The 16,642-nt window shown below is 42.1% G+C and overlaps 1 protein-coding gene across 2 annotated transcripts in view; it reads left to right on the top strand.

Moving 5' to 3' along the window:
* Nucleotides 1–16,642, top strand: part of SRPX (sushi repeat containing protein X-linked) — a 50,918-nt gene that overhangs the window by 21,495 nt on the left and 12,781 nt on the right. The window contains exons 2-4 of one of the 2 annotated variants that reach the window (XM_030020485.2): nt 6,372–6,431; nt 12,949–13,140; nt 13,756–13,932. In XM_030020485.2, the coding sequence (XP_029876345.1) occupies nt 6,372–6,431; nt 12,949–13,140; nt 13,756–13,932 (429 nt within the window). The remainder of the gene's footprint in view (nt 1–6,371; nt 6,432–12,948; nt 13,141–13,755; nt 13,933–16,642) is intronic. The other variant, XM_030020486.2, reaches the window with a different exon arrangement.

The raw sequence follows: 16,642 nt of genomic DNA on the forward strand, positions 1-16,642 counted from the left end.
AGTCTGTTCCAATGCTTGATAACCCTTTTGGTGAAGAAATTTTTCCTAATATCCAGTGTAAACCTCCCCTGGCACAACTTGAGGCCATTTCCTTTTGTCTTATCACCAGCCACCTGACAGAAGAGACCAACCCACACCTCGCTACAGCCTCCTTTCAGGTAGTTGTAGGGAGCGATAAGGTCTCCCCTCGGCCTCCTTTTCTCCAGGCTGAACAACCCCATATCCCTCAGCCGCTCCTCATAAGACTTGTGCTCCAGGCCCCTCACCAGCTTGGTTGCCCTTCTCTGGACACGCTCCAACACCTCAATGTCTTTCCTGGAGTGAGGGGCCCAAAACTGAACACGGCACTCGAGGTGCGGCCTCACCAGTGCCAAGTACAGGGGGACGATCTCTTCCCTGCTCCTGCTGGCCACACTAGTTCTGATATAAGCCAGGATGCCGTTGGCCGCCTTGGTCACCTGGGCACACCCAGCTCTTGACCAAATTGGTGCTATATTTAAGACTTCGAGCTTCAGCAGAGCATTAAAGTGGAACGTTGACTTTGCTGATGATTTTTACAGTATGTACCTCAATTTTAGGTAATCCTTATAAATCCTGAGCAAAAGAGCGTGAGATAGAAAAAAAGGCTTAAGAAACTCACTGGTGTAACTTGACAAAATAGTATAGCTTAAAAAATCTGAGCTTTTATTAATGTATTCTGCAGGACTGTAAGTACAGTAGATATGAAACTCTTCAGTCTGTCTGGTGCTAAACTAGGGAGAAGATCACTGCTGTTCAGACAAAAAGCTCTTATTATGGGCAAAGTGCTGTAGCCTCTTGTACTTTACTGCCTTGAGACAGGACAAGTTCAGGCACTGAACTGTAAAAAGTTTCTGACTGGTTTCACGAACTACACTGTTGTTGCCTATAGCTTATTTTCAGTTGTTCCAACTCAAAAAGAGTTAAGAAATTTCTATGTCAGTCCTGGGAAAAACAAGTTTGCATAGCTATTCTGCCTCCTATAGCCCACATTCCTCCTTTTTCCCAATTCTAAAGGATTTATAGCACAATAGCATGTTAAATGTTGTTCGTGTACACACCTGCATGTGCAGTGCCTGCCTTGGCGTTATGTTCTTGTGCCCTGATTCTGCCAGCAGACCTGCACAGGGGAATCTTTGCAATGGGGAGAGGAGTCCTGTGTGCGTGACCATAGATTTGCCCATGTGCAATCACTCATGTAACCAGGGGCATCAGTGGAGCAACAGAGTCCTTATTCCCTTTGTCCATGCGGGTAATCCCAGTGATCCTGGTGAAGAGCTTACAGTGAATAACTGTGCTAAGGTTTATATGTGGTTACAGGCTTTAATGTTGTGTTTCTCACTTACTGGTGCTTTGTTTTTCATTTTAACTTTTTTTAAAAGAAACCTTTAAGTCTTCTACTGGTCTTGATTTTTCTTTTGTGCATTTTTATTATTATTTTAAACCTTGCCTCTCTGCTGCTTGTCAGAATTATATGATCCAGTGAGAAAATGCTTGGTTTCAAGTTGGAGATGGTGTAAAGTTTTTTGTTGTTTGTAGGATTAAGATGGCTAAGCAATTATTGATAGCTTTTCCAGCTCTGGAGACCTTTGAGACAGTAAGGCAGAAGGGAAAGACTGTTTTCCAATTAAAAGCTAATACCATGTAATATCTGAAAGGTTTTGTTGTGGAGGTTACCTACCCATTAGAGACGTTTTGCCTGCCGTGGCCTGAATTGGTGTGCCTGACAAGTGTGGTGAAGTTTGGGATCTTGTTGTCTGGAATAGTGTCTTTCTTTCTGCTCAGGGATCTGTGGTGCGCAAAGGAGTAATGTACTTAAGAAAGTCAGGTTTTGAGCAAAACTGATGGACTGCAGAAGTCCTCTTAAATCTTCCTCTGCAATCTGATAGCATTTGTCTTCCTTCTCTGGCTCAGGTAATGCTGACAAATTGTCACTCTTGTGTAGCAATTGAAGTACTCTCCTCTCAAAGCTTTTGCAGACTTATTAACAAACAGGCAAAGGAAAGGGTGATCTGATCCTAGAAATATAGGAACTATCTTGCTCAACACCTGTTTGGCTGCGTGTATTTAATTTATCTCTCTTGTATTGTGTGCAAATGTAAATGTGTCATTGTAATCTGTGCTCATTCGTGAATGCAGCTGTATGCTCTGCTTCCTTCCCTTTCTTTTTCAGCTGACTAAAGCTCCTGGCCAGGAGAGCAGATGCTGGGCTGTAAGTGTGGAAATGGAGCCATCATAAGAAACAGAGTAGCAGCCCGCACTGGGTGTAGATTTTGGCACTAAAGCAGCAGAGTACTTTGTCAGATGCTTGATGTTGAACGTAAACATGTGTAATCAATTTTGAGTGGGTTTAGGGTTAAACAAGTGGTCTCCTTGAGGCTGGTGAGACCACTTCAGGAGATACTTAAGTGTTTTGCTGAATGAGAATTGGCTTGAAGGCTGTCATCGGAACACTTGGGAGTGGATTTGGCAACAACAAAACACAGGCAAAACTGATCCTGAAATGGTCTGATTTAGATTTTGTGCAAACGGGTAACTGTTGTGTGTCTGAGTGTCCCATTAGCTTGCCAGTTTGAACACTAAAAGTAAATGTGTTCTCTTAATAATGGATTCTTCTTGTACAAGGATTTTTACTTCATTAGAAGGCTTATCGGCTTACTGTCATAGCTCCTCCTGCCCTGTCTGGTGGTCATATCCCTGGTTTTATCCATTCCGCACAGACTATTGGGTCTGCGGTGACAGACACTGCTACGTGTCTTCTACTAGGTTGCGTGTAGTTTCATTAAAACTCTATGCCCTGATAAAATGTATGTAAAGAGAAAGCTTTCCTACGCATCCCCTGGCTATAAAAATGTAGTGATTATTTTGTGAATGAAGAAATCTTTTTTCCCTAACATAAACAGAATTGTCGAAGTCCATAGATTAATCTCATAATAAATTAATCTTAAAATGAAAGTGTTATTTTGTGCATTTTGCTTGTCATCTGCCAGAACAAAACCCACAGCTGTTTTTTGCAGGAACCTGCTGTAACCTGAACCGTGATGTGGGACATCTGTAAAGCAGCTTGTTGTTCTTGTCATTCTTCCTCAAATACCCAGTTTTCGTACTGTGATAATTTTAGCACTTTGAATGCAGAACAATGCTTTGTCCTTACGTGGCTTGGCAGCTAGTTTTGAACTATGCGAAGCAGAAATACTTTGTTTTGTGGCTGAGAAAATGAAGATGAAATGGCGACTTGCTCAGCGTCACTCGTGGGGTGGCACCGGTGGGGAATAAGGCGCCAGGTCAGGTCTCGTGGCTGCCGGGACGGAAGCCATCTGCTGAAGCAGGGCAGTTTTGCCGGCGGGACGCTGCGTAACATGGCCGTATGCGCCTTGCGTGGTAAGGACATGTCTGTCGGAGCAACCTGGGTGGGTGAATGTGGAGAGAGGTAGGGGTGAGTACCAGGTCCAGGCACGTGTGAAGAAGGACGTGTGGAGACAGGAGAAAATCCGGCGCCTCCGGGTGAGGCGACGCTACCGTGCCGGGGGGCCATGGCGTGGTGGTGTAGGTATGTCCTCCCTCATGTCCTCCCCCAGCCAGACCAGCTCTTCAGGGACACCCCTCAGGTCCGATCTCCATGGCGTGGTGGTGTAGGTATGTCCTCCCTCATGTCCTCCCTCAGCCAGACCAGCTCTTCAGGGACACCCCTCAGGTCCGATCTCCATGGCGTGGTGGTGTAGGTATGTCCTCCCTCAGCCAGACCAGCTCTTCAGGGACACCCCTCAGGTCCGTGGGCCATGGCGTGGCCTGAGGCCTCTGGGCGATGCCCAAACTGCCCTCGGTGCCCCCAAGTCGTGCAGGCTCTGCCGGCGTCGGCCGTTGTGCTCTCTGTGAGAGGAGGCCATGGGCAAGTGGGAGCGAGACCCTCCCAGGGTAGCGGGAGGACGACCTCTCCCGTGGTTCCCCAAGCCAGGCCTGGGGTGGTTATTAACAGTAACGAAACATTGCTTGTTAGGAAAAAAACCTGACTCGCTTCTCATTTTGTGCTAGAAAATGAGCTGGAAATGGGAGATGTCAAATTCCACGAGCAAAGCCTTGTTTCAGGGCAGAAGTAGTGAATAACTCTTTAAAGCCAATTTTTGTTAGAAGACTTTCAAAAGCATTTAATTATTTCTTGTCTAAGGAAAGGTAAATATGTAAGAGCTCACATAGCTTTAACATGTACTGATTTTAAATGGTAAAGTCACTGCGCACTAAAATTTGGACAATTAAGAGTGGTAACACTGAGATAACAGTTTTATAACCCTCAAACTGAGTGATTAGCTAATAGTATCCCGATTTCTGACAGAATAATTGATGCTTAGAGAGGTGTTCATTTACATATCAAGGTCTTCACAAAACCCTCAGGGATCACAGCTTGCTCTTTGTTATACGGTCAGACTTCAAGTGCAACAAAGTTTAACGTTTTTATGTTGAGAAGTTTCTCAGATGTCAGTGTTTAGGCATCAAAAATTCAACCACAACAATAAATATAAAAAAATGCAGAGAAATGGCTCCTAAGTGATAGGAAGCCTGTGCTCTACATAAAGCCCTCCATTTCAGGGGAAAAGCTGTTTGGAAGTTCAATTCATCAGGTCCCAGATCGAGGCCTTCTGAAAACTGGTGGAAGGATCCCCGGTGATAACAGCAAGCTTTGAATCAGGCCCGAGGAGAATTGTGGGCTTTTGCTATTTTTACGGTACGTGTGAACACAGCTCTCCTGGTTTTTCACGTGCAAGAGCCTCAACAGCTCACGTAGCTGCAGTACTGGTTGAAGATTTTGGTCTGACGTGGAGCACGTGTATCTGCCGCTTCCCTGCGGTTCCCAGAAAGAGCTACTGAGTGCCGCAGGCTGGTTCGTGGGTCCTGGGTGTTAGTGCCCAAGGCACAAGTAATGGGGAGGGAAGGGTCACGGGAGATGCAAAGAGTCTCGTCTTCAGGCGGTCCGAACCCTTGCGAGCAGTGCTGCAGCTGATGCTGTGGAGAACGCTAGACCCTATGCCCTAAAGCTACTCCACCGAGCAGCTGCAGATGCGTGGGCTGGGTTTCTCTCCCGGATTTTCCTGAGGTTGGTAGAGTAAGAAGTCAAGTTTCACCGCTTTCTGGGCAGTTTAGTTTGTTTTTTATAAGAAACGGAATCTGTTGACAGATGCTAGCAATAATTTTGGGGAGACAAACATTGTTTTGGTAGCTCTTTTATCCTTATGCTAAATCATCCTAGCCATTAACATCTCTTGGGTTTGATTTCTGCAGAAAGTTTGTGTGCTTTGCGCATTAAATTGGTAGCTTATTGAGGTGCCTGAATTATTTAATTTAGCTTAACTTGAAGCAGCAGCTTGTACAGACCGTGGTCTCGGACCTCAGCAAATGGTGGTGAAATAGCCCCATAGCTGTAATTTGAGATACCATGTGTGAGGAGCTCCCGTACCATAGTGCTGAGCCTGCTTAGTACCTGCCTATTGCATGTAAGGCTTTTAGATTTCTCAGAGGGGAAATTTGTATGAGCCCTTCTTCTTGGAGAAGACTTATCTAGAATTTAGACTAGATTTCATGCTCTGAAGCTGCTGAGTTTAATTAAATGTTGCTTAAGGATATTTTGAAGGCTTTCTTGCCGGCTGCCGTGTTTTATTGATGAATTACTTGAATGGTGGTGCTCCAAATGGTTTCTGGTTTTTATAAAGCATTTTCTACCTTTATTTTAAGCTTTTAACTGTTGCACAGGTTTTTAGAAGTACAGAACTATACTATCTCTTTATTTTGAACAACCCCAGAGGACTGCTTGATACCAAACTGTGTTTTTTATTTGAGTGTAACTTGTGTTTGCAGGTCATGTACCTCAATGTTTTGTTCTTGATATGAAGATCATACAGGTCGTAAAAGAGGGTTGTTCTTGAGTTATGCACATTTTACTTCTGCTGTTTGGCCTGATGGCTGTTAACAGCCACTGACGCTATGGAACCACTTTATAGTGAAACCTTTGATGTGCCCCTTCACCTGTACCTCCTCTGTTCTCTCTGCTCAGCTTCATGGTAGGTGGGCTTTCCATAGCAGAGGAACTGTGACTTGACTTGTGCAACATGGCATTGCACAACATTGCTCTAGGAGCAGTGAGAGAGATTTACAATTTCACTTGATTATCAAATCAATTTTCCCCTTCCAAATTCACTATAAACTGGGTCTGCTGTGAATCTGAGCTTCAGAGAAGCCCGTGCTGATGGCATTGCATAGATTATTGCATCCTCATCTTGCATGTCTTTTCGCAAAGCTTTCTTTTATTCTTAATTTATATTTCCTTTCTTGCTGCAGTTTTTTTTCTCTATTTTGTATTGTAGGATCGGGATATTCACCCCTTGAAGATGACGAAGATGTGTATGCACGCAATAGATATAAAGGTGAATGCTTTGCTTATGTGCTAAGGATCAGCTGATTGCTCAGAGAAAGCTTCGTTCTTTTTCTTTTCATGGATTATAAAATCTTGGTGATCCAGTTCCATGGTTTTTCTCATGGATTTTTAGATCAAGATTTAATTTCTGCTTTTTTAACAATGGAAATTAGACGAAGTACTGATCACCACTCTTTTATGCACCTGAGTAAGTAACTTTTGCACTGCCTTTGCTCTTGGAAGATCAGGTTGTTAAATCATGAAAATCTGGGAAGAGCTTCTCTTTCTTCTTCATACATCCTAACAAAACCATCAATGATAAGCTGACTCAAAACCTGGGCCTGCTGATGGTAATGTATAGAAGTACATGCAAGAGAATGTGATTTTCATGACCTCTTCCCCCAACCCCCCTGCCCCGTAAAATTGTTTGCATTTCAGGTTAACCTGCTACCTGAAATGCCAAGTGAAGTGTGTTTAACAAATGAACGTGTACATTCCAAAAACAAATTATGTAGCTGGATGAATGAGTGAAGGGACTGGTGTGTTTATAAAGCAAATTCAGGTTTTCTTCCCTATTCTAGAAGATTTTGCCATTCAGCAAGATTCAGAAGTTTTTTGCCACTACCAGTAAATCTTCCATTTACTATGTCCGTTTTCTTAAAAAGTCTGCTTCTGTCTCAATACCTCTCTCCTCTGCCAAAATCCTTCAGAAGCCTGGACAGTAAAGAAACTTAGCATTTAATTTGTCACTTTAAATGGTAACTGTGTTTCATTTTGGTAAACTAATCTGTGGACATGCTAGAATTGTAATCATTCTGATTACTTGAAAATACTGGGCATTGGTGTCTTCTTGTACATTATTGATTCTCTGCAAAGAATCAATGGGCCTTATAAGAGGTAAGTCATAAAGTAATTCAGACATTTATGAAGAACAAAGGGGAAGGCACAGATGCATACATATGGCTATGTTGCTGTTTTCATAAATGTCTTATGTTCCTCCCAGTAAAATACTTCAGTATAAAATTTTGCTTTCAAACACATGCAGAAATATTTCTCTAAAGCTTTATTTAGGTAAACTCATTTTTCTTTGCCTTTTAACATGTAACCCTCTGCAGACACATAGAAAAAGAATTCCAGAGATCATGAAGATAAATCAATGCCAATTCATGCCAGGGCAGGCAAGTAGTTAAAATGCGGATTCTGTATAAATTCCTTTTATATGGTGATCCAAAATGGATTATACTCATGTCAGCCAAAATGTCACCGGGGTAAGTGAAACATAATGACTCATTCACGCAGATATTAAAAACTACCCTGAGTTTGGAAGCGCTACTGCCAAATGTTGCAGATCAGACAATGTGAATCTAAGAGTATAAAGCGCTGGAGTAGAAAAGGCTCACTCTTCATTAGCATACTTATTTAAGTTGGTACTGGGGGGAAGGGGGTGGAGAAAGACAAAGCAAGGAAAAATGGGCTGAGTAGCTACGTTCAGAGCTTCTCCTTATATGTGCAGTCCAGCATCTTGGGTATGGCCCATTGTTCGGCAAATAAAACTTCCCAGTAACAAATAACTAAATGAATTTTCTTAACTGGTGTTAACATATGTAAGCAGTATTGTTTTTTCTTTGCACACATACTCCCTAAACAGTGCAAGTAAGCACACAAATTTGTCCTCTGTGGCATCTGCAAACAAAACATTGCAGTTTATTGCGGGGGGGAGGGAATTGACCTCCTACCAAACCTTTTGTCTTCATCTGGATGTTTTTCAACTTGCTCAGCTTTCCAGAGAAACATCGCTGACACTTTCTGTGCCCACAGCATTTTTACAGATATTTTCCCTTCCTCCCTGGTGAACCCTCAGCTCTGTTGGCTGGTGTACCAGCAAGCAACAGTATAGCCGGTCACTTTGCACGCTGCTTGTGAAGGAAATGCTCAGCTGAGGCTGGTGTTTAAACAGGACTGAGGGTTGGGGGAAACGATGCTCTAGAAAATGCTTTCCTTCATGCCACTTGGTATGGCTGTCTTGGATCGTATTTGATGAGGAAGGGCTTCCCAAATACAGCAGTTGCTGTGTTCATCACAGTTCTAGTGCCACTGCTTTGATGATCCTCATTCCTTATATGTTTTCTCAAATAGTGTGATGATCAAACGGTAGCCCTAGCTGTAGAGGCAACATAGCGGCTTCAACTATTTCTGCTTGCTGCCTGTTGTCCGGTGGTTTCAAACACAGGACTGAGTCTCTGAAATGTTTTACTACTAAGTGATAACGCAGGCTATTGTATCGCTGAGGAATGGCACAAACTTTCTGTTAAACAAAAAAACATTACATAAGTCCTGGTACCTAAAAACTCAAATTTCAGTTAGGTGAACAGAGCCCAGTACAGATGGTGAAGCTCCAGAACAGATGCTTGGGAAACCTGTAGCTTTTCTTATTCCCAAAGCCTTCAGGAACACGGCTGATCTTTTCTTGAGGCAGGGAACAGCTTGTGTGACCTCTCAGGGCCCCATCCAGCCCTAATATTCCACAAATACTCCATGTAGCTGCTTAGCCTTTGAAAACCAATATGTGCCTTTGCTTAAAAATAAACAAACTTTGATCTAAAACTTTGTTGTATCGTTTGATGTGCTTTCAGGCACATAAGCTTTTCAAGTTAGATGGGTTTTTTTTTCAGTGCTATCAGTTGGTCTAAACCCAGATATTTGCCCCCCTATAAACCCTGCCTCACCCACTTTCTTCTAATCATGTTCAGTTCCAGAGTAACGATAATAATATTTAGATGAAACAGATGTTCCTCCTAAGCTCATCAAGTTATCTGCATCCAAAAGCATGCCTGGTTTTGTTTTTCTTTCTGACAATATCATTTGGTCCAGTAAAAGATGTGTTACCCCTCCCTAGGAGCGTTGCTTTGTTTCTCTCTGTAGACCACCGTAGCTGCAACGACACTACAGAAAGGGCTTTTTCTTTATCAGTATTCTGTTTATGCATTAAACTGCATTTGTTAGCTATTAGCTGCCACTTTTTTTTTTTTTTTAAATACATGTGCAGCTGTTTACTCAAGGCAAGCATGTTTTTAAAGCCACAAAAATTAGCAGAAAAACTCAGGCAATTTGCAATACCTGAAACAGCTGCTTTGCCTTTTTTTTTATTAGCCTCTTGATCATGTTGCAAAGTGTATTTGTCTTAACACCTTTTACAAAGGAGATCAGCCATGTGCGTTTGCACATTGTATATGTGGAAAACCTGAGGTGTAAATACCTTGAACTGATTTGCTAAAGGATTATGTAGCTGGCTGGGGCAAAGGCTCAGCCTACCTGAGTCTTCATCCCCCCTGTTGTGCCTCTTCAGTCAAGTGTTTTCCTAGTAACTTCAGGTTTAAACCCTTCTGCAGAAAAACTGAGGCCTTCTCCTTAGTTAAGGAGATCCTATGGCAAGTGGAAAAAACTTTTTTTTTTTTAATTAAAAAAAAAAAAAGAAGTTGTTTAGGGTCTCAGGGCATGAGAAGAATAAGTGTGATAGAAAAGTTGGAAATTTTGGGGATGAGACCACTGAAGGAGTGATTATGGAAAAGCTGTTGTTAGTGGAGGAGGAAGAGGATTTCTCCAGGAGGAGAATGAGACAGAGGCTGCCTCTGTCTGCCTCTGTGAATCCAAAAAGCGTGGCTTCCCCCAGAGAGTGGTCAGAGGTGATGCTTGAGACTGCACCAGTGGCAGTGGGGTAGGCAGCTCAGGAGGCTGCAGAGATGGGTGCTGTCATCACTCATTACTGCAGCAGTAGCTGATTGACTTCTGTTCCCATTAGCTCACACTCCTCAACTGCTCTCCCAGTTTTAATTTGGTTCATAGCAAGCATAAGAAATGTGAGCCACTGTGATACAGCCCCTCAACAAAGTGGCCCAAGTCAGTTGATGGGTTTTTTTTAATGTCTTTTGGTAACTATGGGATAGAGGTTAGGGCGAAGGACAGGAAATAGTTCTAAAAAAAAAACCCATACAAACCAACAAACCCATCCACAACAAAAACCACTCTCCACCAAACTACTTTGCATAATTGTAAGGTAAATAGTGGAGGATGTATTCGACGTTCAGTACTTTTGGAAAATAGGACCATAGGTGGAAAAAAACAGAGATGGGATGATTGTGTGGCTGTGCCAAAAAGCTGAACTGCACTCTGCCCCTAACCTGCTGTGTGCTGTTAGACTGGTCTGCTTGTTTCCCATGCCTTGGTTACTGCCTGTTTGGTGACACTGGGAATAATGCCACTTGTACATCTTTGTAAAGGCTTTTCACATGCATTGGTGAAATACAAAAATAAGCACGTCGCAGTACAATACGACTGCTTCAGAAACAGACTAACCTAGAGGAACATGCTCTTGGTCTAGTCAAAAGCTTGACAATTAGTCTCTGATTTTAGTCCTCAGATGCTATTTATGTTGTTTCAGGACCAGCACAGCAAAACGTAGGTGTAAAATATAGTTTCCATTGGGAAAGCGTGAATATGTCCTAGAGACATTGTACACTGAATATAAATATCCCATGTATGAGAAGTAGGCTGTATTGATTTTTGTTTGTGAGGAACTGGTCCAAATCATGTAGAAAAATGTACATAATAACTACAGGAATTAAGAGCTGGAAGTGAACATCTGCCAAAGATGACCTAGAAATTATTTTTAAATGTCTCCTGTGACTTTGTCAGGATGAAGGCTAAAACTCTGTGTTTAGTTTGCTTGGGTTTTTTTTTTCCATCTTTCTTGCAGGCTTCAAAAGTTTTGTCATATACCTCCTGCATGTCACACGTTGTCCCACAGGATTTCAGGACCTGTCATCTTTCTCTTTTTGCCTTGCAATCCTTCCCTCTCTCCCTCCCTCTCGATATGTCCTTTTCAACTCTTGGAGCTGAGAAGGGGCAGGCTTAGTCACTCCTTGTGTAGGAAACTCCTAGTGAGAAGCTGCTTGCTGCAGAAAAAGTATGGCTTTGTTGGTACACTCTGTTGTCAAAGCTAAACAAAGATTTTGAAGCTTTGGCTGCGAAGGGGAAGTCTCTCTTTGATACTGCACCCATCAGTATCATAGTATGGTGTTTAATCCTCACAAGAAGATGGTACCCATATCGTGAGTATTTTAAAGTGTAGTCCTGACCAGTTATTAAAGGTTCAGTTTTATGTACATCTGTTTCCCTTTTTCCGATGAGTTTGCTAGGAGCATTAGCCGTGAAGTCCCAGCCAAATTCCATCTTTCCTCTGACTTGGCAGATCCATCCATGTCACTGTACTGCATCCAGGAGGAACTAGAAGGTGATTCTCATACTTGAGGCTACATTTCCGTCATATTAGGGAAAGATAGTCCTCCACCCATCTTTGGAGGTGAAGACTATGACACATGAAGTCCAGACCTTTGAGAACATTTAGAACTGGATTTAAATTTCTGCAGCTTGGGTTCCCTTTTCTGAATATGTGCTAAGTATATAGTATGCTCATGAATGAACATTGATATCCTCTGAAGGATTTGACAATAGGAAGTGCAGGGGTTTGTGCTGTCAAATATATGCATTGTGCCTGAATGCATGTTGCCCTTGGAAGCTACAAATTACTACCAAAAAGAGGAATAAGGTCAGATCTTTCTCAAAAGCTCTTGACTTAGTCTGTTGGATTGGACACTTGCCTTCAGATTTAATCATGGCAATGATATTGTGCCCATTTGCTGGTAGAAGACTATTTTGTTGGTGATATAAAGAGTAGTTGAACGTTTCAGTGTGGCATCGCAGAACTGCCAAGAACAGCGAAGGAGCTGCTGTTCTTGCACACTTCACAAGTTCCAGTTTGGGTTTAATCCTGGGTGCTAACTTGGAAAGTAACTTCGCAAAACTGGAGTCGTACTTAAAACCTGAATGGTTGTTCTGACACATGAAGGATGTGTACAGACAGGCTTGACATACTGGCAATATGATTTATGTAAGTCACATCCTTTCTAACTGTGGGAGAGCTTGAACTATCACAGAGTTCAGCTTTACTGCACAAATTATTATGGAAGATTTTTTTTTTTTTTTCAAATGGGCAGTGAGAGAGCTAAATGTTGTAAGGATTACAACTACAGCTAGACCAAAGGTGTTCCTAATGGATGCAGATTTTTGTTACCAAACAGAAGGTAGATGTATCCATTTAAAAAAGAGGGGGGGAAAGGTCCGGTTGTCATTAAACTGTCCACATGGTGGCACACTTATTCCATGGACAAAAAACCATGGCCGACCCCCCCCCCCCCCCCCCCCCCGCCCCCAATCTAATGGCTACAATCTTTAATTTTTGTAATAAAAAAGAGCTGCCAGTCTTTGAAGGGCTGACCTTCTGGTGTGTAAGACTTGGTGCACCTTGCTGCACTGTTACTTCTCCACTTTGAGGATTGGTGGCTTTTTAAATAAGACCTTTTTTTCCATTTCTTCTCTGTGACCTTGAACAAAGAAAGTGATTTTATGTTTGTGTCTGACCTTTTACATTTTGCAAAGTACTATGAGTGGTTTTTCGTTCTCTGTGCTAGAAACACCGTGGTGCTCCCCCATTAAGGTGAAACACGGTTATGCAAACTGCAGGACACCTCAAGGGGAATATTACAAGAATGTATTGGGAACAAGGTGTGATATTCGCTGTCAAAAAGGCTACGAACTGCATGGCCCTCAGCAGCTAATTTGTCAGTCAAGCAAACGCTGGTCTGGGAAAGTGCTTTGCAAACGTAAGTAGCTGTGAAATTTGTGCATGCAGCTTGTGCCTCAGATTCAGCAGACAATAAACTTTACTTGCCTTTAAAACAGAGATCTAGGGATTATTTGCATTTTAAACATTGACAGTATACTTGGATATGTATATTGGCTTGTTGCTGAGGATCTTATGGTGGTACATGGCGTGATAAGTGTCATGAATGGTACAAATACTCTTGGCAGAGGACAAAGATAAGGAACATTTTATGAGTGTGGGATTTTGATTTGTGGGAATAATTTTATGACGGAGCCATAAAGCTCCTTTAAGATACTGCCTATCTTGGATTTTGTAAGGTGACACAATTTGTATTGGATGTCTAAGTGGGCTCTTGCTGTAAAACACTTTCTGAAAAGAGAGGATTAGGTACCTGTCATCTTTTTCTCATATAAATATTGCATTAGGCCACTGTGTTTGTAAAGTTAAATTTGAAACGCAGCTAATAAGAACAGTGTGAAAAGCCTCATGTGGAACATGACTTTCTCCCACTTGTTGTTTGCTAGCTGCATTCTTATTTCTGTGTAATACCCCACATTCACATTACTCTACAGGGGGACAACAGGTTTCCAGAAATCTCTGTTTTCTATTCCAGAAAAGCGCTGCCCCACCCTGTCCATGCCGACCAACGGGGGCTTCAAGTGTTTAGATGGTGCCTACTTTGGCTCAAGGTGTGAGTACTACTGTTCACCGGGATACCAGCTGAAAGGCGACCGTATAGTAACGTGCATGGACAACAAAGTTTGGAGTGGCCGGCCAGCATCCTGCGTTGGTAAGTAGGATGGTTAGTCTGCATCCTGGAAAGGTCTATATCTTGAGGTACCTCCTGGTGCCCGAGTCCTCCAAATGAATTAAAAAATGCTCTTTTATCCAGTTTCTGGGGGGGAAAAAGCAACTGTCCCTTTCGAGGAAGCAGAGGACAGTTTTCCAAGGCATACAAAGTGCTGTCACTTGGTATACTTTCAGTCCCAAGTGACCGTCTTCCTTACACACATACACGATCAGGTCTAAGCATTATCACTTTAATAAAGATGAGGCTGGTGTAAATAGTCAGTGCTTTACAATGCTTATAACAGCCTTTGCTGATCTCCTGGGTGACTCGTTGGTGACTATGCTGCTCTTCTAGCATGTTCTCTGTGCTGGAGCCTGTCCTGCTCTCTGCAACTTAGTGATAAAACAGGTTTGAAACCAAACCCTTTGTCTGACCTCCCCTGTTGCTGTTCTTTCTTGGGGTCATGGTTTCCAAATATATCCCAGAATATGAATGGACTGTAGTTACCAGCATGGTTGCAGTGAGCTAAACTAAATTGCAGCCTAGTTCACATTAGTTATGCCAGCAATTTTCATTACATAGTCAGCGGTCTCATGGGAACCTCAGCTGGAATAATTGGTTTTATATACATAAATCAAAAGAGAGATAAACAAATACTGAGATTTAACTTTCCTTCATACTAATGAGATTTCAGCAGATAGTGAAGTCTCAGCTGCTGCTCTTGTTTCTGGGAAGTCTCTGATAAAAGGTTCAGCAGCCACCCACAAAGGAAAGTATTTTTTGGCCATCTGAATTGGCTACCAGTAATTTAAGCTTGTGGGTGGTAGAGTATTTGTGCTCAGTGTTTTCTGTGTATGATAACTCGGTTTTCCTCAAAATGCCTGTGGATCAGTCTAGGTTGGCAAATGGCTTTGGAGTCTCTCCACTGTGGCCTGACATTCGTAGGATTTTGTTCAGGTTTCCTGTTACTTGGTGTTGTACAAATGTAGAAATGAGCCTTCTGCTTGGGTCTAGACTGTTTGTGGTGTCTTTTGTTTTTATTGACAAAAACAAGCCTTGTCCTTCTCAATGATGTGGGCAGAGGAAGAAAAACAAACCCTTTTAAGTTTGGGAATGATAAAATATTGTCCTCTGTGTTTCCTGGCAATTTCAGAACCTCATCTGTTTGCAGCAATGGAGTTCTTATTACAGAGGATGCTGCCTTGCAGAGTAGAGTAAGCAAGAATGTCTTAAGCAAAAAAGAGGCTAAGTTAGCACCAACACTTCTTTTTTATTCCAAAAATGCAGGATAGTTGCTGCATAGGGTATGATTGCAAGTCCCGAGTAACCCAGTAAAAATACTATTATTTAAGTTCTGGCAATACCACATAGCATGGAGAAGACCCCTTCAAACCTTGTGTGCACATAGTTCCTATATGCAAATAGTGAGTTGTGCAGTTAGCAAATTGTTTAATAAGGTTATGTTTTGACCTCTTGATAGGTAGGATAGAGATTTTTTTTTGTGACCAGACATGACACTAACAATATAATGCAGCTTGCAGTTGACAACATATCCCTTACTGTAATTCAGTAGTTACAGAAAAGTCATTGGTGAACTGCAGCCTACAAAAGCTTACCAGTGGCTGGGAGAGAACTGCCTGAACAGCTCACTTTCAGCTGAGTAGTAAAATTAAGGTGGGGGGAGCAATGAAATACAAAGGCAAAGAGGCTGGTTTATTTCTTACTTTAGCATGTAAGTAGTTAGTTGCACTGTGCACAGTAGGGATGTTATTTGTGATCGTAGGCATGGGCTGGTAAAGTTCGTGTCATTGCAAATAGGTAGGGAAGTGGCCCAGGGACACCACAGCTATTGGCATCAAGTATGGCAAAATTACTGCAGACCTGAATTTATAATCCTCTTGAAAACAAGGGGCTTTCCTCTATCCTTTTGTACTGCAGTTGCGCTCCTTAGCATTTTTGCACAAAACTATGTGGGGTTCACAGTGCAATAGTGAAGATCCATGTAGGAAAGGCATAAGGCTAACATTATTGCTGAAACAGATATTCATTAAAAGGGGGAAAAAAGTGTGTTGGTTTTTCTTCAATTAAAGAAAATTAGGTATGTTTTATCAGTCAGTTACAAAAACCCTTACAGACGGTGAGTATTCTGTCCTAACACAGCAGACTGTCTGTCCCCTGTTCCCCTCCTGTAAGAGGAAGGATAGCTTTCATGTTGCTGGAATAACTTTTGATGGAAAAAAAAAATCAACATACAGCTGCTTTTGGTTATCAGTTAGCTAAAAATGCCAATACTGACTTGGATAATATTTCCACTATATCCTTAATGCACTGTAACACAGATTGAAATAGGTATTTTCCTCTAGAAGATAGAAAAATGTCACCACCTTTTCTTCTAGAAAGGTTTCATTTTCCTGCTGATTGTATAACAGAGGTTGTGGTATATGGCTGTCACTGTGCTAAGTCATCCTTTTGTCACATCAATACAGTCTTATCCTAAGTAGTTAACTAACAGCTTCCAACTATGGATGTCTGAAATGAGCTTTGCACTCTGAGTCATTAATTATACAGGCCCTGATAATGGATGTTTTGAAATAGAGAGCAATGCCTTGAGGAGGGCGTTGGGGAGAGCAGGACAATGTTTTTCATTCCCCCTTTTATGATTTCCAGTCTCTTCATCTCTTCATGCTTTTGACACAGACTAATGTTTTGA

The sequence above is a fragment of the Aquila chrysaetos genome, chromosome 7 (genome assembly GCF_900496995.4).
Source record: "Aquila chrysaetos chrysaetos chromosome 7, bAquChr1.4, whole genome shotgun sequence".
Taxonomy (NCBI): domain Eukaryota; kingdom Metazoa; phylum Chordata; class Aves; order Accipitriformes; family Accipitridae; genus Aquila; species Aquila chrysaetos.